Source organism: Hyperolius riggenbachi, chromosome 6 (assembly GCF_040937935.1).
Source record: "Hyperolius riggenbachi isolate aHypRig1 chromosome 6, aHypRig1.pri, whole genome shotgun sequence".
Lineage (NCBI taxonomy): Eukaryota > Metazoa > Chordata > Amphibia > Anura > Hyperoliidae > Hyperolius > Hyperolius riggenbachi.
Genome location: NC_090651.1, coordinates 15,569,938 through 15,595,098, shown reverse-complemented (window position 1 = coordinate 15,595,098; position 25,161 = coordinate 15,569,938). Strand labels below are relative to the sequence as shown.

Genomic DNA, 25,161 nt, shown 5'->3' with positions numbered 1-25,161 from the left:
TGAGAGAAGTAGTGCTAACTATAATAAAGTGAAAACCCTGTTAGGATGAGATAGGAACAGATACCAGGGGTGGGGGTGGGGGGAAGGCATTCAGGAGATTGGGGTGGACATTTTAGATAACTGTCCTTTATATCTACAATTATCCCTTAAAGTGGATCTGAACTCAGAACTTCCCCTCTGCTCTAAAATATAAGCAACAGCATAATAACCTTTAAAGAAAAACATTTCTATGTTACAGCTGATATAAATCCTGCAATAAATCTGCAGTGTGTGTACTTTCTGCTTTCATGGCAGCAGATATATGGTTAACATCTTGTGTCTACAGATTAGCTGCTCTGCCGAGGCAGACACAGCTGAGATATCAAATTACAGTTGTGATTAGTCACAGGTGAGGGGGAATTAGACAGGCTAAACTCCCTAAATACACACAGGGTGCATTTCTCTCTGTTTTCCTTCTGTCCTGTGCAAGAGTTCAGGTCCACTTAAACTACTCAAGACTCATCTTCAAACATACAGATGTGAAAGTTCAACACCGTTTAACCACTTTGCATCCGGACCTTGTTTCCCACTTATGGACCAGAGCAGTTTTGACAGTTTAGCTGTGTCCTTATTTAATCAGAAATAACTATCCCTACTTATGACACAGAAATGAAATAGATATTGGTTTTTTTCAAGACAAACTAGGCTTTCATTGTATGCAATTTTTTCCCTCGAACTATTTTGTTTTCTATGAATTTTAATGGGAAAACAAGGAAAAAAAATAGAAAAAAAACACATTATTTCTCAGTTTCACCAATTCTAGTTTAAAAATAAAAAGTGCTACTGTAGATAAAAATGACAAATTTTGTTTGCCTGTTCTTACTGCTTATCACAAAACCCTGTTACAATCTATGGTGAAGATATTTGATTCTAAATCATTAAAATTCATAAAAGTATTTTTAATGGTAAAAATCAATCTTATTAGCTCAGGAAACATATATTCCCATTCACCAATTAGTGCTGCATCAGATAGTGCCAGAAATGTGCACAGGAGCAAGCCCAATCCTGCACAGCACTGCTTCTGCTACAAGACGTATATCTACTGACGTGTGGCTTAGATGAAGTCACAGAGGACGTAGATATACTGCAGTGGTGGATAAAGTGGTTAAAGGAAAAAAAAAAAAAAACCTTAACATTTTGCCCAATGAAATAGGTATTTTGAATCGTGGTCAGATTGTACACGTTTTATATTCACTTTATCCTCCTGATTTATCATTGAATTCGCCGTTTAGTTTTGGGCTTAGATTTACTGTAATGACAGGCAGCATTTATAGTAACTGCACTTGCTAGTGCTAATTATCTATGAAAGTGGTAAATATTAAGCTGCTGCTAAAATCCTAAGAACAGTGAGCACAGAAGGTTCAAATCTGGCCCATCCCACTCCCAGCTGACCTCCAATCTGTGGACACTTCCTGTGGACTCACCGTATCGTGCCGGCTAGCAGAGGGTTGAAGGCATACAGCCAGTCATTCATATCTTTATCATTAATGGCCTGCAGAAGAATCCCACGGTGCTTGGTGACAACAGCAAATATGTTTGGACTCTAATAAATAAGAAATAATAAACAACATTGGCACATCTATTGATCAGATAGATTCATTCATAGAATGAAAGATGGAAAACCCCCTCTCACCTTCACCATGGCCTGCTGGTCTTCGCTGTACTCCACCTGGGCGGTGGACAGGTTTATAAGGCCTCGCTCCACAGGATCCTTATCACTGTTGTATATAAAGACGTAGGGCCGACGTACCACCACGTAATGCTTGGCCCATGAATGGGACTGAGGTTCCTTGAAATTAAGAAATCCTTTCTTGGAGACCACCGAGCTGCACAGAAAGAAGGACATGAGTTACGGAGATCCGACCATGTTTTTGGTTTTCTATAAACAGTTCTCCCTCTACAATGTAATACGGGATATGTTTAAAGTGGATCCGAGATAAACTTTTACTCATTGCATAATTGTGTTCCTTTCATATAGTTTATAGGGCATTCCTCAAGCCAAATACTTTTTTTGTTTTGTTTTAACCACTTCAGGTTCACAGGTTTTTTCGCCTTCAGGACCAGAGCAATTTCATTCGCCAATAACTTTATTGCTACTTATCAAACTGACATGATCTATATATTATTTTTTGCGGGGCAAACTAGGCTTTCTCTGGGCAATACTTTTTGCTAACCATTATTTTATTTTAATGTATTTTGCAAGGAAAAAGTAGAAAAAAATGAAAAAAAAAAATCACCATTCTCAGCTTTCAGCCATTGTAGTTTAAAAATAAAATGTGCTATTGATGATGAAACAGACACATTTTATTTGCTCATCTGTCCCGGTTATTACGTTTAAATTGTGTCCCTAGTACAAAGTATGGCGATAATATTTTATTTGGAAATAAAGGTGTCTATTTTTCCGTTTAGTGTTTTTTATAGTATAATAATTATTCCAAGACTTTAATTACAACATACACAGTAATGACATACATATTAACAAATTCCCTAAGGTAACCATTTATATATATTTTTTTTTAATGGTGTATTTTTTTTTTTTTTACAAGTGTTTTATTTTGGTAACTATGGGGTGGGGAGGAAGAGGTTAAAAATATAAAAAAAACCTATTTAATTACCCTATGGGTTAGTAGTGTATTAGAATGTTTTTAGATGTATTTTTACTTTTTGGCTACAAGATGGTGCTATGGAGTTCTTTGTTCCGTAAATCTAACACTGAACGAAATGTTTACATTTTGTTCCTGGGGGGGATTTTTGTTAATCAGCACTGTGAGTCATCGCAGACTCAGTGATCGGGGATGGAAGCATTCCCCGATCACAGAGGGACAGGACAGCGGCGATTGCGGACGGGGAAGTGCGGCGATCGTGGCGGCGTGGGGATAAATAAACATACTGCAGACGCTTATCTACTGCAGGGGCGTAGATAAGCGTCTGCTGAATCCGGAAGTGGTTAATACTCTAATTCCCTATAAACTAAACAAGCAACGCCCACAGCTCCTTTTGTGCCTTGGCACAGTAGCAAGGGCTTATGGGAGCTCAGTCTGGGCAGGAGGAGGTTACTAGCCATTGATTTCAGAGGCAGAGGGGGGAGGAGGAGGGGGGACTGAATTTACACACAGGCAAGCTGATAGCATCTCCAGCCCTCAGCCTGTGACAATGTGACAAACAGAACATGGCTGCCCTCATTGTATCACAGGAATAAATAATCATAAACTTTAGAAGCTGTTGGCAGCTAGATCTAAACTTTAGATAAGACATATAGACAAATTACTTGTTATAGTTAGTTTTTCATCTCGGATCCACTTTAAAGCGACTTCTTCCAGGCCCCCTGAAGTATCTGAAGCCGCTCTGTAATTTCAGTTTTTTTCTGTTCTGCTGCCGTCAGCCCCGTCTGCAACTGGTTGAGTCGCAGACTACTGAGAATGGGCGGCACTATGCCTCCTAGATTGTGCTTGCGTGGCTAGCAGCTTTCTGCACATGCGCAGGTGGTGCAAGTTATATGAACTGCGAATGTGCAGAACACTACCAACCATGGAAACGCAATTAAGGAAGCATGCGTAGCCAGGACAACGAATGAGGTGACTGCTGCCGCGATAGCTCACTAGCACGGCAGCTACTCCGACATAGTAGTGGCTGAGCTAGTGAAGTATCGCGTTGATTAACAAAGTAGCTAAAAAAGTATCGAGGTAGAGATACCTCACTACTGCGCGGCAAGAGAAGGCATCAACCATTGCTAGGCAACACACGCTACGCTGTCACTAGCGCACATAGGGCTTCATTAACTAAAATGTAATAACTGTTTTCACGGGCGGGCTATGTGATTCACGCGAGTTTGCCGCGATTTCCGCGTACTTTTCTTTCCGCATGCATTTTTGCGTTTGCACGTAATGTGAATTTTAGCCCGTGTTAAAATTCGCATTAGCGTGCCAATGCGAAAATTTGCACCCCGAAAAAATTTTCACACGAAAATCGCACACCAAACTCCCGCGAATCGCATAGCGCGGCAGTGATAACAGTTATCACACTTTAGTGAATCAAGCCCATACTGTGCATGGAGATGTTAGTAAAGGTGGCCACTAACGCTCCAATTTCTAGCGAAAAATCGTTCGAGCGAACAGAAATTCGGATTGGTTGTAAATATTCTCCATTGGTGGACACAATCGATTATGAACGAGTGAAAAAAATGTCGTCCGAATGAATTTTCGTTGAACCAAAATTTGCATTTTCTTGTTGGTTGTGATAGATAGGAAGCAAAGATTGGTTCGTTGATGGTGTAGTGAATGATGTATTACAATATTTCACACCCGATGAGAATTTCTGATCGCTCAAACGATTTTTCGCTAGAAATTGGACCGTTAGTGGCCAGCTTAAGTCGCTGACTGATTTATTAGCGCAAGTAACAGCAGTTTACTTGCGCTGTTTGCCTGCGTTACAGGTAATGAATCAACCCCTATGTCTGCCTGCATCTTTTATGCTCTTCACAATAAACTGTTGTATAGTTATTGAAGGCCGTCATACCCTGGTCTGAGCTCTTCAATGTCCGGCACGAGGTTCAGGAACTCATTCTTCCCGGCACGAGCCAGGTAGGAATTCTCCACCGTGGCCACCAGCTGGAACTGCTCATACTCCGTGCAAGGACTGGAGGCGCGGGAATTGGCTTCTGGTGTCCTGGAATAAAAGCAACAATTAGATCACGTTTCTATATACAAACTGATAAACAACATAACTGATCAGAAACAGCTGGTCGTCTTCAACCAATCCAATCTGTTATTCACGTGAGCTTCAATGGCGGAAGCAGGGGCGTAACAATGGGGGGTGCAGAGGTAGCCACCGCATCGGGGCCCAGAAGGGTCCACCCTCTATTACAGTATTAGCTCTCTATTGGTCTTGTGCTGGTAATAATGACTTCTATAGATACTTTGAATAGTAGTAATCATTAACAAACTGTTCCCCATCCCAGGTTTTGGTGCGCCATATCAGTTGTTTTGTATAGAGTGCTTGGGGGGCCCCATTGTAAAACTTGCATCGGGGGCCCACAGCTCCTTAGCTACGCCATTGGGCGGAAATAAAACGTACACCGCTTTCTTCAGTCAACAGATTTTACTTCCAACTCTCCGCTCAAAAAAGAAAGTATATTGAGCACCTCGGTACTCCTAGATGTAAAAAAATTCTCAAATGAACTTCCCCCTAAGGAAGGTTTGTTACTTGTTTGGGCTTTCGAGGGGTAGCATGCATTTACTTACCTAGGAGGGCTGCTCTGACGCCTCCCCTTCTATATGGAAGCCTCCAATCTCTGTGTTGCAGGTTGAAGTTCCTGCGGTGATGTCCTGAGTCCTTGACCGCCGCAATGCATGCTGGGAGATGTGGTTTGTGTGGTTACATCCTCCGACAAGTATTACCTGTCCCCAGCATGCAATGCAGCGGTCAGGAAATCAGGACATCACCCCAGCAACTTCAGCCTGTGTGACACAGAGAATGGAAGCTTCCATATAAAAAGGAAGGCTTCAGAGCAGCCCTCCTAGGTAAGTAAATGCACGCCACCCCCCAAAAGCCCACACAAGTAACAAACCTTCGTTAGGGGAGAAGATGGAGGCTTCCACATAGACAGGTGGCCTATGGAGTAGCCTAAGGAGGTTAATAAATGCCTGCTGCACCCCCAAAAGCCTGCTCAGTTATTGAACCTCCCTCAGGAGAAGTTTTCAAAATGTTCTGTAAACTTCCCTTTAACCAGCCAGAGGCCGTATACTCACTTCTGGTCCACTGAGCTGCATCTGGAATCCGCCAGGGATGGGCAGGTGGAGGAGGGCGTCAAAGTGGCACTGCTAAGGCTGGAGACAGACGGGTCTCGTCCAATCGGGGAGATATCAGACAGCTGGAGAAGCAAGCGAATATTACTGACACATCGTCATGAAACAGCACGCAATACACCACCGACCAACACTTCTGCACTAACCAGATAGGCAAACGCAGCAGGCAAATTCACTGCACCAATGTGCTACCTTAAAGAGAACCTGAAGTGACAAAGTTCTGAGATAAGTAATTGTATTTGTGGTACTAATCCTAAATAGATCGTTCATGGAGTCCCATATTCATAATTTTATTTTAAGGGTTGAATATCTAGGTTTGAAGCTTGAATCAGATATAAGGTCACAATGATGAAGGTGACATTTATTCAGCTCCCGTACAGAGAAATGATGACCTACTGGATGTTGTATCATTATCCTGATATCAGGAGGGTTTGTACAGCTACAGAAATGTTTGAATGACCTCTAATTAGTTTTCAGGAGTCCCGACTTCACTGACTGCAGAGATAAAGCACTGGTTTATTAACCCTTGCAATGAAAACAACTAAAAAACGAAAACAGGCAAGTTCTAATTAGGACTGGTGCTGTGTCTACACATTTCTCTCATCCTGACACGTCACGTCAGGCTACTTTTAAGGCAACACATGGCAAACCATACATACAGTGGGTTGCAAAAGTATTCGGCCCCCTTTAAGTTTTCCACATTTTGTCATATTACTGCCACAAACATGAATCAATTTTATTGGAATTCCACATGAAAGACCAACACAAAGTGGTGTACATGTGAGAAGTGGAACGCAAATCATACATGATTCCAAACTTTTTTTTACAAATAAAAAACTGCAAAGTGGGGTGTGCGTAATTATTCAGCCCCCTTTGGTCTGAGTGCAGTCAGTTGCCCATATACATTGCCTGATGAGTGCTACTGACTAAATAGAGTGCACCTGTGTGTAATCTAATGTCAGTACAAATACAACTGCTCTGTGACGGCCTCAGAGGTTGTCTAAGAGAATATTGGGAGCAACAACACCATGAAGTCCAAAGAACACACAAGACAGGTCAGGGATAAAGTTATTGAGAAATTTAAAGCAGACTTGGGCTCAGGGGACTAAATAATCACGCACACCCCACTTCGTAGATTTGTAAAAAAATGTTTGGAATCATGTATGATTTTCGTTCCACTTCTCACATGTACACCACTTTGTGTTGGTCTTTCAGGTGGAACTCCAATAAAGTTGATTCATGTTTGTGGCAGTAATGTGTCAAAATGTGGAAAACTTCAAGGGGGCCGAATACTTTAGCAAACCACTGTAGAAGTATTCAAAGAACAGTATAGAATCATTTCCTGTAATATATGTACAATGTATAACCATAATAGCTGTAATAATGACAACAAAAAGAACAATAATAATAATATTACACAAAAAATCCTAACATTTTCAAAAGCTCAGTACACATGGTAACCATGGCTGCGAGCCAATCCCAGCAATCACTGCTCTTAAAGCGACCAGAGCTGTCTGGTCTGCAAGAGGTTAATATCAGTACAGGTGGGCCAACCCCTGATGCAGATTAGCAATCCATTGTGCCGGATGACTAAAGGATTGCTCTCGATCGCTGACAATCGTGAACACCCCCTTCCCCCACAGAATGGATTGGCCTGTTTGGCCGTACACAGCTGCAATTTCTTGACATATGAATTGAAACGGCATATATTATTTCTTAATTTTGTTCCATGAAATGCATTTTAGGAAATCACTGCCTGCGCTTGGTTTTAACATTTCAGTGTTTCCTTCAATCCTCCCACTGACAGCAATTTTTTTTAAACACTTCCTGCAAAACTGACACCCAGCGGGGGAAAGGGGCGCGCATGTACGCCTCACTTTCCTCTGCCTTATGGGTGGTCAGAAAGTGGTTTATTAACCTATAAAAATTTATATTTCCCAAGGGAGTACTCACCTCGGGAGGGGGAACCTCTGGACCCTAAAGAGACTTTCCCCATCCTCCTCCTTCTTCTCGATCCTGCGCTGGGAGCAGAGCCAGGACAAGGTCCTCCAGCACCCAAGGCTGAGACACCAAAGTGTGCCCCTCCATCCCTTCCACCCCAGCCGTCACACACTGATTGCTATTAGACTAAGAGGGCCACAGGGCCCCCCCAACACCCTAATCTCTAGTTATCCTCCTTGCAGTCATTGTCATGCATCCCCTTTTTCTTATTTCTGTCTGCTTCAAACACAATAGGGGAATGATAGCTGAGTGAGTTGTGCGCCCCCTCCTATACTGTGCCCTGAGGCTGGAGCCTCTCTCACCTCTGCCCTGCCCCCCTCCTATACTGTGCCCTGAGGCTGGAACCTCTATCTCCTCTGCACCCCAGACGTACAGATAGACGTCGGTGGCAGACTACAATAGTTTGGCGAAAAAAACAAAACAACTAAAGACCTCTATGGCGTACCGAAGCAGATATTTGCATTTGTAAGAAACTATAGAAGTCCAAAGAAGTTTAAGGGTTAATACTGGCTATAAACAGGTGAACAACGACCGCTTCTTATAAGCTCTTACCTTACAATCACTGATGCTGTTGCACACCTGGGTTAGCTCGCGGTTAAAGGTATGAGTGAGAAGTCTCAAGCACTGCGGAAAAGGAAGAGAAACATATTATAATGTCAATATTTACAATGGACATCAAACTTTTTGTTTTTTTTATCAAATCAAAACTTGATTGTGCAGATGTAAAGAACAGGAGAAAATGGCAACATAAGGTGGGAAGGGATATTGTACCGGGGGCTAGCTTGGTCTCTGATTGCTGCTCATTGTCTTTTGACCCGGTAATATTTTGTTTCACACCTGGTGCTGTAAATTGTTTGCCTTTTCTTTACTTGGCTTTGTCGTTCGCTCCTTCCAGACCGTGTTGGTTGAAATCTACGTTTTGCTGGTGGCTACGCAGCTCTGATAGGACATAGATTTTAAGTTCCCTGCAGAGCTACCGCCGATCGCGCCGTTCTCCATTTGGCGCAGTCCACTCGCCCTGTGAGCCGGTCAGGAGCCAATTTCATTGGCTGCTGACCGCGTGATCACTGTGAGCCGATCCCATTTGCTTACATTGATGGACAGGGTCAGGAGATAATGAAAGCGGCTCTTGACCGGTGCACAGAGCTCTGACGTCATAGAGATGGCAGAGAGACGGGCCTGCGGTTATGAGAGAGCAGCGTGAATGGCGGGTCTGTGCGGCGATTTGTCGAGAAGCACTGTTTTGTGGTACCAGCAATCTCTGGTCTTTAATGGGCCAGAAACTGCTGGTACGCAAGGGGTTACTGTTGGTTTTTGTTTGTTATTATATTATCTGTTATGCTCAAATGCTATTGACCCTACTTGTGTTTTTGCATGACCATATTTGTTACCATGCACTTTTCAATATGGTGTCAATAAACTTCTTTTATATGAAACAAAAACCTATTTGGTTGTAGTTGTTTTTCTTGCACAGAAGTGGACATCAAAAGACGGTATTATAGTTTGGAGGGTCATGGGTGGATCTCACATCACCCCTAGAAGACTCAATTTCCAAACAGGTTAGCTCCATTTTTTGTTTTCTAAAACTGGCTGAACAGAATTATTTGGACTAAAGGACACCACTAAAGAACAATATAATGGACACTAGAAAAGACGTTTAGAATTACCTTGGTAGCCAGCTCTTTCTCGCGGTCCACCAGACTCTCCACATCGGTGGAGTCATAGCCGCTGCTCTCGCTGGGGGTGATGGCACTTTCGAAGGTGGTGGTGGAGATCTGGGAGGAGATGCTGGTGGAGGTGCTGAGGGTACCGCTGCTGAGGCTGGGGGAGATGGAGTCACTCAGAGATTTGGGGATGCTGTCGCCAAGCTTCTCTCTGAGCAGGAGGAGGTGACGGGTCTTCTCCACCTAAAAAAAGAGAAAGAATTAGGCTGCATTCCCACTAGGACAAGAAACTGACCATTTCTGCTTTACAGATAAGAACATGTGTACAGATCCCATGTTATTTATTTTATGCTACGTACCGGACCGCATTGGTGATATGCTCCTATTTATTGCCCGAGGAAGTGGGATATACCAGCAAAACACTTTGCACCTTGTTTGGAGTATGTAAATAAACTGATTTTTGCTTAAAACGGCAATTTTTTGTGTCTGTTTTGGAGGGGTAAGTCCACCGCTACCTACTTCATTTTATCCATTTTAAAGAAATATTGTTTTTACCCTGTTGGCGCCTCTGTACTACTATTGCAGTTGTTTCTGCCCCTGGTGGAGGGGAATAATTCCTTTTTCCCAATCTTCAGAGAGCGACTTCTTAATCCTGAGTGGGGACAGGTCTAATCTCCTCACCTGCCTTCATAGTGGTTACCTGGATGGTAACCCTTGTTTGTGAGTATAACCTACCTATACTTACCTTCCATACCCAATTTACAGTACATACTACACTATACTGGGCTCTCAGCGTCTTCCCTTATATTTTGACATGTTATTTATAAGATCCATACACACTTGGCAGTCTGCAGCGATTCTTTGATTCATTGTGGACAGCGTTACGCAAAATTGGAACCGGTAATATTTTTCACGGATCACAGGCAAAGCGGATGCCGACACAATCAATGCAAGCCCATGAGAGTGGAGAGCGTCCATCTCACTAGACTTGCCACCGCGTACGTTCCTACTCTACTCATCTCAGGTTCTCCATGCTGCTGCTACACCACTTGTCTCCACTGCACAGGACACTCGGCTGGTATGTAGAACAGAACTCAGGAAGAAGCAGGCTCCCACTGGATTGAGAAAAAACAATGAGAATCCTGCTTGGCAATAGAGAATTCTCATTGGTACACTGAGTAGTGGTTGCTAGACAGGATTCTTACTGCAATCCAATTAGAGCCTGCTTTTCCCAGGAGTGTGATCTATATTCCGTCGAGTGTCCAGTGCAGTGGAGCTGAGCGATGATGAATCAGCGGCGCAGGACCCGAACGGCGGCAGCAGAGTAACGCATGTAGAATGGATGCCCATCGGTAAGTGGAACATGTATTGCAGAAGACAATAGGTCGCAACTATGCCAATCTCTGAAGAGGCCGTTTGTGATTACGGCGAAACATGTCAGATAGGCCTTACGTGACCACCTGCCACCTTGCCAGACTCGGGAACCGTCTTTGAATGGGAAGTCAATTCAGCTGTCTATTATCCGGGGACGTGGTAACTATGCTTGTCATCTACCATTCATGAGAGTAGATTCATGACAGAGTCTTGTGCAATCATCAATTGAAGCTTGCTTGCTACTAATCTGTTGCCACTATCAGGTTGTTTGGGAGCTCATTTGCAATGCTGTATATGCACTGATGATAGACTGGCTGGCAATGCTTTGTCTATGCCTATGCCAGATCTACTAACATACACTGCTACATGTGTTACTGGCTTATAATTGCTACAACTAACAAGCACCGACAAGGTTGCAAATAACCTCTACAGCTTTGAGTGATCGCTTCTAACCCTGTGATCTGTTGATGATCTATATAGCAACTTTGGGGTAGCTTCCAATCAGGACTGCAAGTGGGTCCAACCTCTTACCAGCTTCTTATTTGACTGGAACTATTGCTATCTCCTCTGAATAGTTCTGCATGTCTGCAATTTTATAAGTCCGGATTTCAATTTGACAGCTATACAAAATGGTTTCTCCCTTTCGGGGGTATTGAATTTATATCAGAGGGCTGCAGCCTCTGTAGGTTCTATAGAATCTGGAATTTGGGGTCAGGTGGTCTTTTATATATATGTATGTCATTTTTATGTCATTGTTCAGTCATTGTTTGGTGTTTATGTGGTAATTTTATAGGATATCTTCATCCTAATAAAAGAACAGAATGTTGCATGCACCCAAGAGTCAGTTTCCTTCCTGTGCATTTACATGTAGAAGAACACTCGATGGCCCAAGCTGTATCCGCTCCGGACACACTGTGAATAAAACATTGTAGTGGGAACCCAGCTATATTATCTACTCATACCAGGAACTGCCTTTATAACTTATACCAGGCACAAGACAACGGTCTTTGCCTTGTGCTGGTGAAGAGATACAAGTTCTACCTGTTATGGTTTTTCAAATTATTCAGTATCTATCTACATTTTGTAATATTTGTCTTCGCCCCCCCCCCCCTTTCCCCGCCACACTAAACATAGTTATTTTGGTTGAAAAAAGACATATGTCCATCGAGTTCAACCAGTACAAAGAACAACACCAGCCATCCCCCACATACCCCTGTTGATCCAGAGGAAGGAGAAAAAACCCCCACAAGGCATGGTCCAATTAGCCCCAAAAGGGAAAAATTCCTTCCCGACTCCAGATGGCAATCAGATAAAATCCCTGGATCAACATCATTAGGCATTACCTAGTAATTGTAGCCATGGATGTCTTTCAACGCAAGGAAAGCATCTAAGCCCCCTTTAAATGCAGTTATAGAGTTTGCCATAACGACTTCCTGTGGCAATGCATTCCACATCTTAATCACTCTTACTGTAAAGAACCCTTTCCTTAATAAATGGCTAAAACGTTTTTCCTCCATGCGCAGATCATGTCCTCTAGTCCTTTGAGAAGGCCTAGAAACAAAAAGCTCATCTGCCAAGCTATTATATTGCCCTCTGATGTATTTATACATGTTAATTAGATCCCCTCTAAGGCGTCTTTTCTCTAGACTAAATAAACCCAGTTTATCTAACCTTTCTTGGTAAGCGAGACCTTCCATCTCACGTATCAATTTTGTAGCTCGTCTCTGCACCTGCTCTAAAACTGCAATATCTTTTTTGTAATGTGGTGCCCAGAAATGAATTTCATATTCCAGATGTGGCCTTACTAGAGAGTTAAACAGGGGCAATATTATGCTAGCATCTCAAGTTTTTATTTCCCAAAATGCATTTATGCATCCCAAAATTTTGTTAGCTTTAGCTGCAGCGGCTTGGCATCTCACTGCAGGCCTAGCGTGCCATCCTGGTCTTCACTCTTGAATTTCATTGGTCTCACCTCGTGCAACTGCTCCATTTTCTCCAGTTCCCACTGATGTTCCAGAATCAAACTGTCCCCTCGAGGTCTCCAGCCAGCGAGGTTCTCCTCTCCACGCACGTAGGCCACTGACGTGTCTAAGATCTTTCTTCTTCTCCGCTGCATACCTATTGGTGAGAAGACAGACTGCTATAGCAAACCAAAAGCAACAATCATAGAAAATGAGAGGTCTCGCACCTCCAGCAACTCATATTCCAACTGATTTCCCAGCGAAAGATTATCTGGGATTCCTTGAACCTTAAAGGGAGCCTAAACTGAGAGGGATATGGATGTTTCCTTTTAAACAATACAGGTTGCCTGACTCTCCTGCTGATCAGTTTGCTGCAGTAGTATGTGGCTCTCACGCCTGAAACAAGCATGCAGTTAATCCAGTCTGACTTCAGTCAGAGCACCTGATCTGCATGCCTGTTGAGGGGCTGTGGCTAAAAGTATTAGAGACACCGGATCAGCAGGAGAGTCAGGAAACTGGTATTACTTTAAAAGGAAAAATCAATATCCTTCTCAGTTTAGGTTCCCTTTAACAATGGCAATATTACACAACTCCTAAACAACAGTCTACCAAATATCAAACGATGAACTCTTACCTGGACTTCCTGTGTCGGCCATCTTGCACAGACTCAACTCATAGATTCCCGTTACTCTGTTACTGTAATGTAAGCAGGAGACAGATTATATTTCAGACTGATGGCAAAATGAACCATTTACTACACCAGAGCTGACACGTCTGACTGCGCTAAGATAAAGAAGTCATTGAAGGCGATATTGATTTCACTGCTATATAGCAGCTACAATGGGGGACAGCTATGTTGCGATAGATTATTGGGGTCCTGAACTGCATGATAAATACAGCCTAAATAGATCAAAGTCCCCTGGATCGCCGGATAAGGGTCCATTCACACTTGAGCGGGAATTGCGAGATTACAGCTCGAGGAAAACCGCTAGCACATGTAACACTATGGCAGTGTACTCACTGCCGCGTTTTTGCGGTTGGCGTTAACCGTAAAATGTGTTACATGCAGTGGTTTGCAGCGATTCCGGAGCGATCGCGATTAGCATGCATAGCACCGCTAATTGCGATCGCTCCCAAACCGCTACAGTGTCCAGTGATTTTTCCGTGTTAATCGCGGAAAAATCACTCCCACAAAACGCTAGCGGTAATTGCCGGCGTTTTGCGGTTTTAGGTGTGAACGGAGCCGAAGTGTGCTTGCTGGTTGCTTAAGCAACTGACCGAGAAAGCACAACCCTCCACCCGTGCAGCAGAAAATACTTACCAATCCGCTGGGCACAGCCTTCTACCCTTCCTGTAGCTCCTGGCAGCTTTTCGGCATCCTCTGTGTATGTCTTCCGGCGTGTCACCTGACTGGCATTGGGTCAGGTGACATGCCGGGAGCCATGCATGGATGGCGGAAAGCCAAAGGGAGCTGCAGGAAGGGTAGAAGACGAAACCCAGAGGCTTGGTAAGTATTTTATGTCCTGCAAACCGCCAATAGCACTGTCCCCATTATCCCCCTCAGGAATGCCGGTTACCTGAGAGGGCCCTTTTACACTAATAGCATTTGTCATCCAATATCGAGCAGGTACAGCAAAACTGATGGACGAACCGCAGGGACTGTTTCCATAAGTGCAATTTTCTCCCGAGCGCAATAGTTGTCCTGCTGCGTTTTCTGTGCCATATAGCTCATGAAAATCGCATCATACAATGCGATTTTGCTGCAATTTTCATTTGATGCTAACACCACAAAGAGAAACTGCCAAAAAAGGCAGCATATCCAGGACTTTTGCCATCAGGGAAAATCCATATCGCATCGCAATAGCATAAAATGTTCATGTGTAGTGCTCTCCCCAGGCTCTTTTAGCCGGGTGCTCCACCCGGCTAGTTTTGGTGACCACCCGGCTGTCATCGGCTCACCTCCTGCTATGCTGTAAGCAGAGTGGCGCACAGAAGCACCGGCCCGGCATTTTCTCATCTCGCCCCACCCGGCTACTATTTCATGCCACCCGACTGGAAAAAAAATTCTGGGGAGAACACTGATGTGGTTTTTATTATTTTTCCCTTGCGTTTCACACGAATGGATAAAAACGTGTGCAGTATAATAACAACCTATGGAACTTAACGCATACATTTATTTTTCCTTGAAATTGGAGGGAGGGGAAAGGCTAAGAATCTCTGCTAGTTTCTTATTTTTAATCTGTGTCCACAATAGTGGGGTTTATTAGCAAGAGAAGTAAGAGGAAATTCATCCAATGTTAAAGGAAACACGAGGTGAAAATAAATCCGATGAGATAAACAATTGTATCTATCTTCCTCCTCCTAAAAATTGACTTTTTTTTTTTTTAGACATCTCACAGTTTTATTTTATATTTAAATCTACTTTTTATGTTTTTACGGTTTCATTGTCTCTGCTCAATGACACAGTCAGTGAAATATGCCAGCGCTCACATCTATGAACTAGTGACCTCTTTTCTGCTTTAGAAGCCATTTTCTGCTACGAAAGTGTTTTATGGTTGTAATTCCTCATCAGTGAAGGTTACACTATAGTCCGACCAGGTTCCGACCCAGCCCAGAGCGAAACGGTCACTTGCATAGCTGATTTTTAACTCTTTTAGGCAGAGAAAAAAAAAGAGGAACACAGCCTAATTATTTGTATGCTTGGCACTGTACATACACACGTCTATCTCATCATGTCATCTCGTGTATCTTTTAACACAGACAGCAATAAAATACCAGCCTAGATTCTAACACTTCCCTCCCATTCAAAAATGGAAAAACCTTTTGTTCATCTGGTCACATTCTTAGGAATTAAAGAATAATGCGGTGGGGGGGGGGGGGGGGGGGGTTAGAGTTCTTTACCAGTCTGGAGTCTTGGAATAGCCACTTCCGAAGAGGTTGCGCAGAGAGCGAGGGGGGGAGATTTTGGCATCGCGGGAATAGAAGACCATACACACATCTTTCGTGATCACTGCTGGTTGGATGCAATGGTCAAGCTGCAAGGTAAGGAAATGCACTGAATATGAAAGTGTGATCACATAGCCATTATTACACTGTTCACACCTGTGAACAGACAAAGGTGGGGGCGGGGGAGCAGCAGATACAGATGGAGCAGGGAGGCAAGTAAGAGGGCCATGTTTACATTTGACACCATATCTTTTTGACACAAGCTTTAAAGAGACACTGAAGCGAAAGAAAAATATGCTAAGAAATAAAACACTAGGAGCAGAGACATAAGTCTAATATTGTTTCCAGTAAGAGTTAAACTCCAATTGTTATCTATGCAAAAGAGCCATTGAGCTCCATCACTTTCAAAGTGGCAGAGAGCTCTGTCTTCTGAAGCTTATTATCTCAAGTGTATGGCAATGTATTGTTTTTTTTCCTGCAGAGGACAGGTCAAAAGTTCACTAGCCTGCTCTGTGAAATCATTTAGAATGCTGAGTAGTGTGTAAACTACAAATATTAGAGAATTATGCAATGTTATTAAAAAAAAAGCCTATTTAACTGAAAATAAATATATGAGACTATTTTCTTTGCTACTAAAGTTCTAGTAATTATCTGTACTACACAACTAATTAATTATATCATACATTTTTTTTGCTACATCTTTAACCACTTCAGGATCACAGTGCCAAATCCCCCTAAAGACCAGGCTATTTCTTTTAAAACAGGCCACTGCAGCTTTAAGGCCAAGCTGCAGGGCCGCACAACACAGCACATTAGTGATCCCCCCCCCCCTACCCCCCCTTTCTCCCCATTTTTTTTTTTTTTATAAAAATGTGCATTTTTTATCCCCCCTGCTCCCTCCCCCGCCAGCCAATCAGCGTGATCAGCCCGATATCGATCACTTTTCATCGATTGAATACTCAAAATTGGCTGTGGAGTCGGTACAAAAATCTTCCAACTCCGACTCCTCAGTTTATGAAATCAACGACTCCAACTCCAACTCCGGGTGCCCAAAATTGCCCCGACTCCACAGCCCTGTGGTCTAGATATGTTGACACGCCAGACACAAAACACAAAGAACTCACCTCCAGGTAAGCGGACAGCGTCATATAGATCTTCTCTCCATAGGGGGTGACTCTGTTGAGCAGGAGGGAGTTGTGTAGAGAGCTGTCCCAAACAGCCTCAAAGCGATAGAATGTCCTAGAGAACGAGAGCAGATATATTAATTACCCTCCACATTCCACCCTTCCCCACACACGGCACACGTTACATACACACAGACACGCGTGACCTCACAGGATGTTATTCCTCTCACGGGTAACTTATCTCCACTCAGGAGAGAAGATGACTATCACCGTCATAAGTCCTGCTCTCAATGTATTACCTATTAAATAACTACTCTGCAGAATTCTGCCACTGAATCTCCGAGATAAGAGAAGCCAGTGATTGAGGTTACACATTGGCACTGACCAAAAACACCAACACAGGGTTTGTGTGGACCATATAAGGAACCACTAGACTCGGGGGATTCTGGTCTAGGTGCCACGGGCGTATAGAGACACCTGAGGCTACTGGGAGGGTCTTCTACAGCTATAGTGGGGTGGAGGGAGATGTCTCTACACAGAGGATTATAACTTGACCTACTCTAAAGACTTCCACCAATGTATTTCATATGCAAACAAATGCAGTTAACGGTACCCTCATAATATAATAATAATGTACCTTCAAGCAAGCCCGAATTTATCTTACAGCTGTCCTGGCACCCTAGACTTCACCCTCCATGAACCTACAAACTCCCGAACCGCACCGCAAGTGTGCTCCCTGGACCAGCTGTCACTTCTCCCTTACTTCCCTTGCCTGTCATAGGTAGCTACAGGTCAGGGCCGGGCCGAGGCATAGGCTGGAGAGGCTCCAGCCTCAGGGCGCAGTGTAGGAGGGGGCACAGAATTCATTCAGCAGTCATTCTTAATTGTGTTTGAAGCAGAAAGAAATAAGAAAAGGGGATACATGGCAGTGACTGCAAGCCATATAACTAGATATTAAGGTGTTGGGGAGGTTGTGGGCCCTGTGGCCCTCTTAGTGTAATAGCAATCAGTGTGTGACGGCTGGGGTGGGAGGGATGGAGGGGCGCACTTTGGTGTCTCAGCCTTGGGTGCTGGAGGACCTTGTCCCGGCTCTGCTACAGGTATCCCTTAATACTGATGGTACCTCTGGCTACCTAATACCCGGAAGGAGTAATCGTGGTAGTCATGTGACGCAACTTGGAATACAATGTGGGACGCAACTAAAGCTCATTAAAGAAGATGGCATCATGGGTAAGTTAACCATCCCTTACCCGCTTGCTCAAGTGCTCTAATTAACCAAGTGATTTCGACTTAGGAAGCTACTCTAAATCAATTCGGATTCTATTCGAAGCTCATCCCTGCTAGGCACACTTTGCAAATCGTGCGCAATCTAATCTGCCTCCAAGAAGCATTTTTGTTTGACCATCACAACTGAGACTGCAGCTGTTGCCTGTAAAGAGCAGGACCAGGTGATGTGAACAGGGGTATTCTTGGCCAGAAGATACCAAAGTGCAAATATGGGGGGTAGAAAGGATTTAAAGTAGTGCTAAGATAGTAGTGCAACAACTATCTGTTCCCCGAAGATGTGATCTACTGATTATTATATTATAGGTAAGGTTTCAGAAAGGAATCAGAGAGCTTAAAAGGAACCCAACCAGAGGTGTGAGACCTATGGAAGCTGCCATATTGATTTTCTTTTAAACAATACCAGTTGCCTGGCAGTCCTGCTGATCTTTCTGGTCAATTGGGTCTAAATCACACACCTGAAAAAAGCATGCAGCTAATCTTGTCAGATTTGTCATAGACATCTGGTCTGCTGTATGCATGTTCAGGGTCTATGGCTTAAAGTATGAGAGGCAGAGGATCAGCAGGACAGCCAGGCAATGTGCATAATTTAAAAGGAAATAAACATGTCAGCCTCCATATCCTTCTCGCTTCAGGTTCCCTTTAATTACTTATTAACTAGTAATAATATACTGTTACAGGTCTACTAACATGGATGTGCTTCATCTACTCTTCAGCTATAGAGGCAGACTAAAAGACACTATCACCAAATCAGCTTACAACATAAATTTAAAGTTGGTTTAATTCCATGTTTATTACTGTAATAAAATCATTCTTCAGTTACAATTGCGTTAGCATATGTGATTTCTACAGCTTACCACGAGGTGGCGCTGGCTGTTCACAAGTTTTACTGTTTGTTTATTTTCGTTGTGCCTGTAGCCACTTTAAAGGTGGCCACACAATACCATTTTTTTAATTCAATTATTTCATTTGATTTTTCCAAATTTTTGTAACTTTTGAAAAATCTGAGTAATGTTGTGTGTGTGATTTTTCCCCGCTTGTGAAAAAAGGCCAAAAAAGTGAGAAAAACTGATAGGGTCTATAAATCGAGAAATATCCTATACGGCTCAATTTTCAGATATGCTGAATTTTTCACTATGGCTTCAAAAACAAAAGAGAGAGCTAAAATTCAAACTGGGGGACACACAGTTTTTTTTTCTTTTGAGTACTCCCTGATATGAAATATATAATGTATTACACACGGCTGACAGCATAGAGACTTGGACATGGTACACAACGCATACTTTCTTTTTTTTTTTTTATATTTTTTAAAAAGCATAGAGTTTATAGAATAACCAAATGGCTCAATTCTATGCAGACTGTAGATCCAATTTGCAAAGTGAACACAGCTCCACTCCACCGCTTCCACTGCAGTGCTCGACCCAGGTTGGCAAGACCAAAGGATACAATACAGAAGGGATGGTCCGCACTTATCAGATTGAAGTCACCTTTATTAAGGACATATCCAGATTAAAATTCGACAGGCATCATAGCTGACATGTTTCGGACTCAAGCGTCCTTAATCATAGCTATGATTAAGGACGCTTGAGTCCGAAACATGTCAGCTATGATGCCTGTCGAATTTTAATCTGGATATGTCCTTAATAAAGGTGACTTCAATCTGACAAGTGCGGACCATCCCTTCTGTATGCAGACTGTAGTCGAAAAAGTTTAAAACATTTTTGGGGAGACAGAATAAGTTATTCAAATATTTTACATTCATAACATGGAACCATGAAAAAAACGAATGTTTGATGATAGTGCCCTTTGAACCTGCCATGGAAACATCTAGACTCTAGTAACACTGCTACAAATGAGCTTAGAATTCGACTTTCCCAAAACTTGTCATCCTGCGGGAACCATAAAAAGAGGAAGCCTAGCAAGGAACTTTTACATGGGAACAATGAGATTCTCTGAGAAAATAATTAACTCAAAAAATATCAATCAGTTACACAATCTCAGAATCTGATAGCCACATGCCAAGTTCTCTTCCCGCCTCCTGGACCACGCTAGTAAATGTACAGCTCCATCCCCACCCACCCCGAAAAGTCGAATTGCACATCACATCTCTAATCACAGCAATTAGTGCGTAAGCATCATGAGGGGGCGGAGCAAGGGAGTGCAGGAGGAGGAGACATAAAGATTTCATTGAGTGACACTTTATGTGCAGGGTGGGGGTTGGGGGGAGAAGCAAAGCATAAAATACCTAGGCATATCCTTATCAAGAAACAGCCTGGAAGACACAGAAGAAGAAGCGGCTATTAGTGAAAGAGACAGTCAGGGGGGTACAAAATGGAGGAACGCCAGGAGCAAAGACATGTGTCCAGCAGAGAGGAGAGATAATAAAGAAAAAAAGGAGCAATGCAAAGAAAATTCAACATAAACAATGCAAATAAAATGTCAGCAAAGCCACACATTGCCCAGAGATAGATCCCGTGCAAGATCAGGATTCATGGCCTCAGCACAGAACCCAAATTCTTCATCTTTCTGAATAGAGTAACAGTTGGAAGGATCAACAGGATTATTACCTTAACCTGCAGTATAGTCAAACAACCACAAGATGTCACTGTGTGTGAGACGTGGTGGTAATCTTTATGGGATTGTCATTTCCTGTCTTCACTCTGTATTCTCTCTGTTCTAGGTAAGCTGCATTTCCTGATTGTGGTGTATGAAAGATCTCTGCATGTTTTTCTTCAGTAAAGAGTTCTAACTTGTTATACTATCATAGCTCCCAACTGTCCCTCTTTTGGAGGGACAGTCGCTCTTTGGGAGCCCTGTCCCTCTTTTCTCATCATTTGTCCCTCTTTCAGGATTTTGTCCCTCTTTCTATGTAAATATATATATTTATCTACTAAAAAAATGTGTGACTCTACACTTTATTCACATCGTTTAAATCGATATATTACTAGTTTTAAAATGTTAATATGATGGGAAATGAACCAGGATAGAAAGGACCAGTGTGGTTTGAATTATAAAACAATATATTTTTCTTATGAAATCTTTATGGTATGCGTGACTAGGGGGTGCGCTGGGGGCGTGATCAGGGGTGTGGCTTAAGTGTCCCTTTTCTCATCTCAAAAAGATGGGAGGTATGTACTATGTGCCTATCTGCGTACACAAAACACTACGCTCCAACAGTAACAGTATAACAGTAAGTTATAACTTGCTATAGCTAGAATTCAAAGTTCATTGCCTCATCTGCTAAGCCCTGTGTCTACTCCCTCAGTGTCTCCATGCCACTACGCTCTAGACTGTAAGCTCACAAGGGCAGGGACCTCCCCCTTTTGTTTCCGTGCGTTTTATCAAATGAACATCTTTGAGTAACGGTGATGTTATTCAAACTACACATCAATTGTATATATCTGTACTTGTATCATCGGCTGTCCTGATTGTACAGTGAACTGCTTATGTATCTATGCTCCCATCATTATATGTTTCTGTATGTTGTACAGCGCTATAGAAGGTGTAGGCGCCATATAAATAATAATAATATCTTTTCATGGGACAATACTGAGAATATGACACTCAGATACAATGTAAAGTTGTGTACAGCTTGTATAACAGTGTAAATTTGCTGTCTCATCAAAATAAGTCAACATACAGACATTAAAGAGACTCTGAAGTCTTTTTTTTTTACCAGATTTTCTTATTTAGTCTTGTTCACCATTAAATTCTAAGTGCATTTGCCACATTTCCGCGACAGAAGGAGTGTTTTATAGCAGAGAAATAGCCCTCCTTCCTGGTAGAGGCAGAACTGTGCGCAGTAGCTCTGCCTCCTCTCCAGTCAATCTCCGCCTCTCCCCACCCCTCTCAGTCTTCTTTCACTAAGAGGGGCAGGGAGAGGCGGAGATTGACTGGAGAGGAGGCAGAGCTACTGCGCACAGCTTTGCCTCCCCAGGGCAGCAAAATCTGCACCTGCAAAGTCAATGAACTTTGCAGGTCTATTTCTCTGCTATAAATCACTCGTTCTGCTGCGGGAATGAAGCGAATCCACTTAGAATTTAATGCTGAAAAGGACTAAAGAAGAAAATTGGGTACAAAAGGAAACTTCAGAGTCTCTTTAATGTCTAAACCGATGGTAACAAAATATTAACAAAAAAAATGTATGAGGTGTACACACTTTTGTGTGATTCTGTGTGTATATGTATGCATGCAAGTAATCCATACACCTATAGCATTGGTTTCTATTGCAATGCTGAGATTCTGGGACATACAATCTGGCATCTATTGTTTTTCCTGCTGTGGGTGTCACATGGCCTGACTATCCCACCCTGTGTAGCTGCATGGTTTACCTTACCTGCCGAAGCGATAGTGGTCTATGCGTCTGGTCGGCTCAGATGCCCCCTCCCCCCCCCTTTTCTCTGTCGTGTAATATTGGCTCTTGGTATATAGGCTGGGCCCACTAGAATGATCTTTGTATATATATATATATGGTGGCCTGATGAAGGGTTTCAAATAAAGCCCGAAACGAACGTGTGTCGTTGCCTATACCCAAACTCAATGTTAAGCCCATTGTATTGATGGTGCTATATGTCAAGCCAGACCATGCCTCTTTCGGTTCCATGGAAGCTTCCTTTTTCGACGCTCATGAAGACCATGCACACAAATGAAAAAAAGTTTTTTAATATTTTGTTTTGTACCAATAAAGTTTTCAATTACGATTTTGTACTGCAAGATTGTGTTCAAGTATCTTCCTTGAAGGGCACTAGTTCGCTCTAATTTAATAATTGTTGACAAGTGGGTGTGGTTAATCGCCCATAAGAGGACTCCTTTTTTTACCTTTTTGATTGTAAAAAAGGGTTTTCCCAAATATATACTACCTGACTAACCCACCCACCAGCTACAGCCACACAGGAGAGGAAGCAGGCTGTACTGCAGTGGCCCAGGAAGGTTACTCTGTTCTGAACTTTGCTCCTATAGATTGTTTACACTCCCTTATTATCCTGATGGCTGTTAGAATTTGCCTTGATCAATTTCAGGTTTAGCTGGACTTTAACGAACGGCTACAAAAGGGGGCAAAGATAGCTGTCAAACTTCCATTGTAGGTATTGCCTTATCTACATTTCCTGCTATCACCCGGCCTGGCCAGTCCTGCAGCCGGATTGGATTACCTGCTGGAGCTGTGAGATTTGAGGTATTTGGCGGATATGATGTTGAGGGAAAGGACAGCGTCTGCAGCAGATTCGTCTACTTCTGTCTTGATCCGTACTCGCCCTGGAAAGACATGCGGGGTAGTCAGTATCTGGACAGCGACACGCGGGGGTGACAGGGGAGGCTAGACAGGAAAGCAGAGTCACTTACCCACCACCAGCTCCCGAACATCCTTCCAGTGCAGCTCATTGCCCTTCTCATGGATTATAGTCACCGTAATCCTTCGCTGGATTCCCTGTGATTACAAACGCCAAGTCATTATAGCAGGATTGTCAGCCAAAAAAAAATCAAAATCCTATTACCCACTGCTCTGTGTTTATTAAGTAGTCTACATCTTGACCCTGCATTGCCAACATTCCAATACAATCATAAATGTATCTGCTGTAAAGAATCATATCTCAGTCTGCTTGTTATCTCTCCTTCCACATTCCTGCTCATCACTGATTGGCTGAGGGCAGTTCAGTGTGACACAAGGCTGAGAGGGGATGTAGAACCTCACCCCTGTGCAGAAGCTGCTGAAATCCGATCTATGTTCTGCTCACGTGTTTACAAAGCAAACTAGATATGACAGTGCAGTTCTGCATACACCATTTAGGGCAGAGGAGAAGAAAAAAAAAGGAAGGGAGGACATTACATCAGGATTGGCTTCAGTCATAGGCAGTAAAGATGGAAAATGCCTGGAACAGTTTTCTCTTTATTTATTTATTTAATAAAATTCACTGTAATCAAAATGTGGACAGTTCAATACATCTGTTATGTAAATAGAATGAGTATTTATCTACTTATATATGTATTTTTTTTCCTGGGATAGTATGGCTGACTCTCCTTCTTTAACGTCAAAGCTCAGCTGGAAGGTAAATATAAACAGGGATTCTTATTTCCTGACTAAATATCTTCTGTTCCTCTTTATCCCAGTATCACAATAATGCAAAGCAGAGGTGCGACTATGAGGGTCCTCCGGAAAGAAACAACCGTTTGCTTTTATCTGTCATTCAAGGCATTCTTTCTGCGTAATGTAACTTGCATCTGTCAGGTTAACTTTTCCTCTCTCTGCACCTCTTATCACGTGACTGCAGAATGCCAGTAATAATTTGTTCAGCAGCATTAACATGAAGCCCCACCCACCCCAACCCCCACAATTCATCCAACCCACGGGGAGGCGTGTAATACTGTCACAACAAAGTGATAGAGAACCTTGTTACAAGATATGATAAATTCTTGAGTAAAGAAGCTTCCATGAATGTCAGCCCTCTTTTGTGGCCTACCTGGTGTAGCAGGAAGGTTCCTTGGCAGGAGAGTCCTCCAGAGTGATCAACCACAGCCGGGATGTACCTAGGACCAAACACCAGAGACACGTCATCACTTACTCATACGTATACATAGAACAAGGGGAGAGGCACTAAATCTCAACAATTTCCTCATTTCGCCAATTTAAATATTCTGAAACGGACATGAGAATAGGAAACTTTAGCACCCTCCACCTGCATCTAAAATGTGTTCCAGGCAATTGTTTGTAACAACTTTTAGCCAGCTGAGTGATCTAACAGACCATATAAGCCAGCTCACACTATTTCCATGTTAAAGTCGGAAGATAGAGGAAGGAATAGAGATAGATAGTAATAAAAATATAGACTAGTTTTGTTTAATGGACCACTATCGCGAAAAAAAAACTAGACAGTTAAAATCTGACAGCACTGACAGGTTTTGGGCCAGTCTATCTCCTCATGGGGGATTCTCAGGGTTTTCTTTGTTTTCAACAACATTTCCTGAACAG

The 25,161-nt window shown here is 42.8% G+C and overlaps 1 protein-coding gene across 1 annotated transcript in view; it reads right to left on the bottom strand.

Moving 5' to 3' along the window:
* Positions 1-25,161, bottom strand: part of KIF1B (kinesin family member 1B) — a 271,664-nt gene that overhangs the window by 5,545 nt on the left and 240,958 nt on the right. Inside the window, 13 exon segments of the mRNA XM_068238866.1 lie at positions 1,464-1,582; positions 1,673-1,865; positions 4,555-4,704; positions 5,787-5,908; positions 8,397-8,468; positions 9,512-9,751; positions 12,855-13,000; positions 13,478-13,539; positions 15,745-15,878; positions 16,914-17,028; positions 23,348-23,450; positions 23,538-23,622; positions 24,653-24,719. Coding sequence (XP_068094967.1) covers positions 1,464-1,582; positions 1,673-1,865; positions 4,555-4,704; positions 5,787-5,908; positions 8,397-8,468; positions 9,512-9,751; positions 12,855-13,000; positions 13,478-13,539; positions 15,745-15,878; positions 16,914-17,028; positions 23,348-23,450; positions 23,538-23,622; positions 24,653-24,719 — 1,608 coding nt within the window.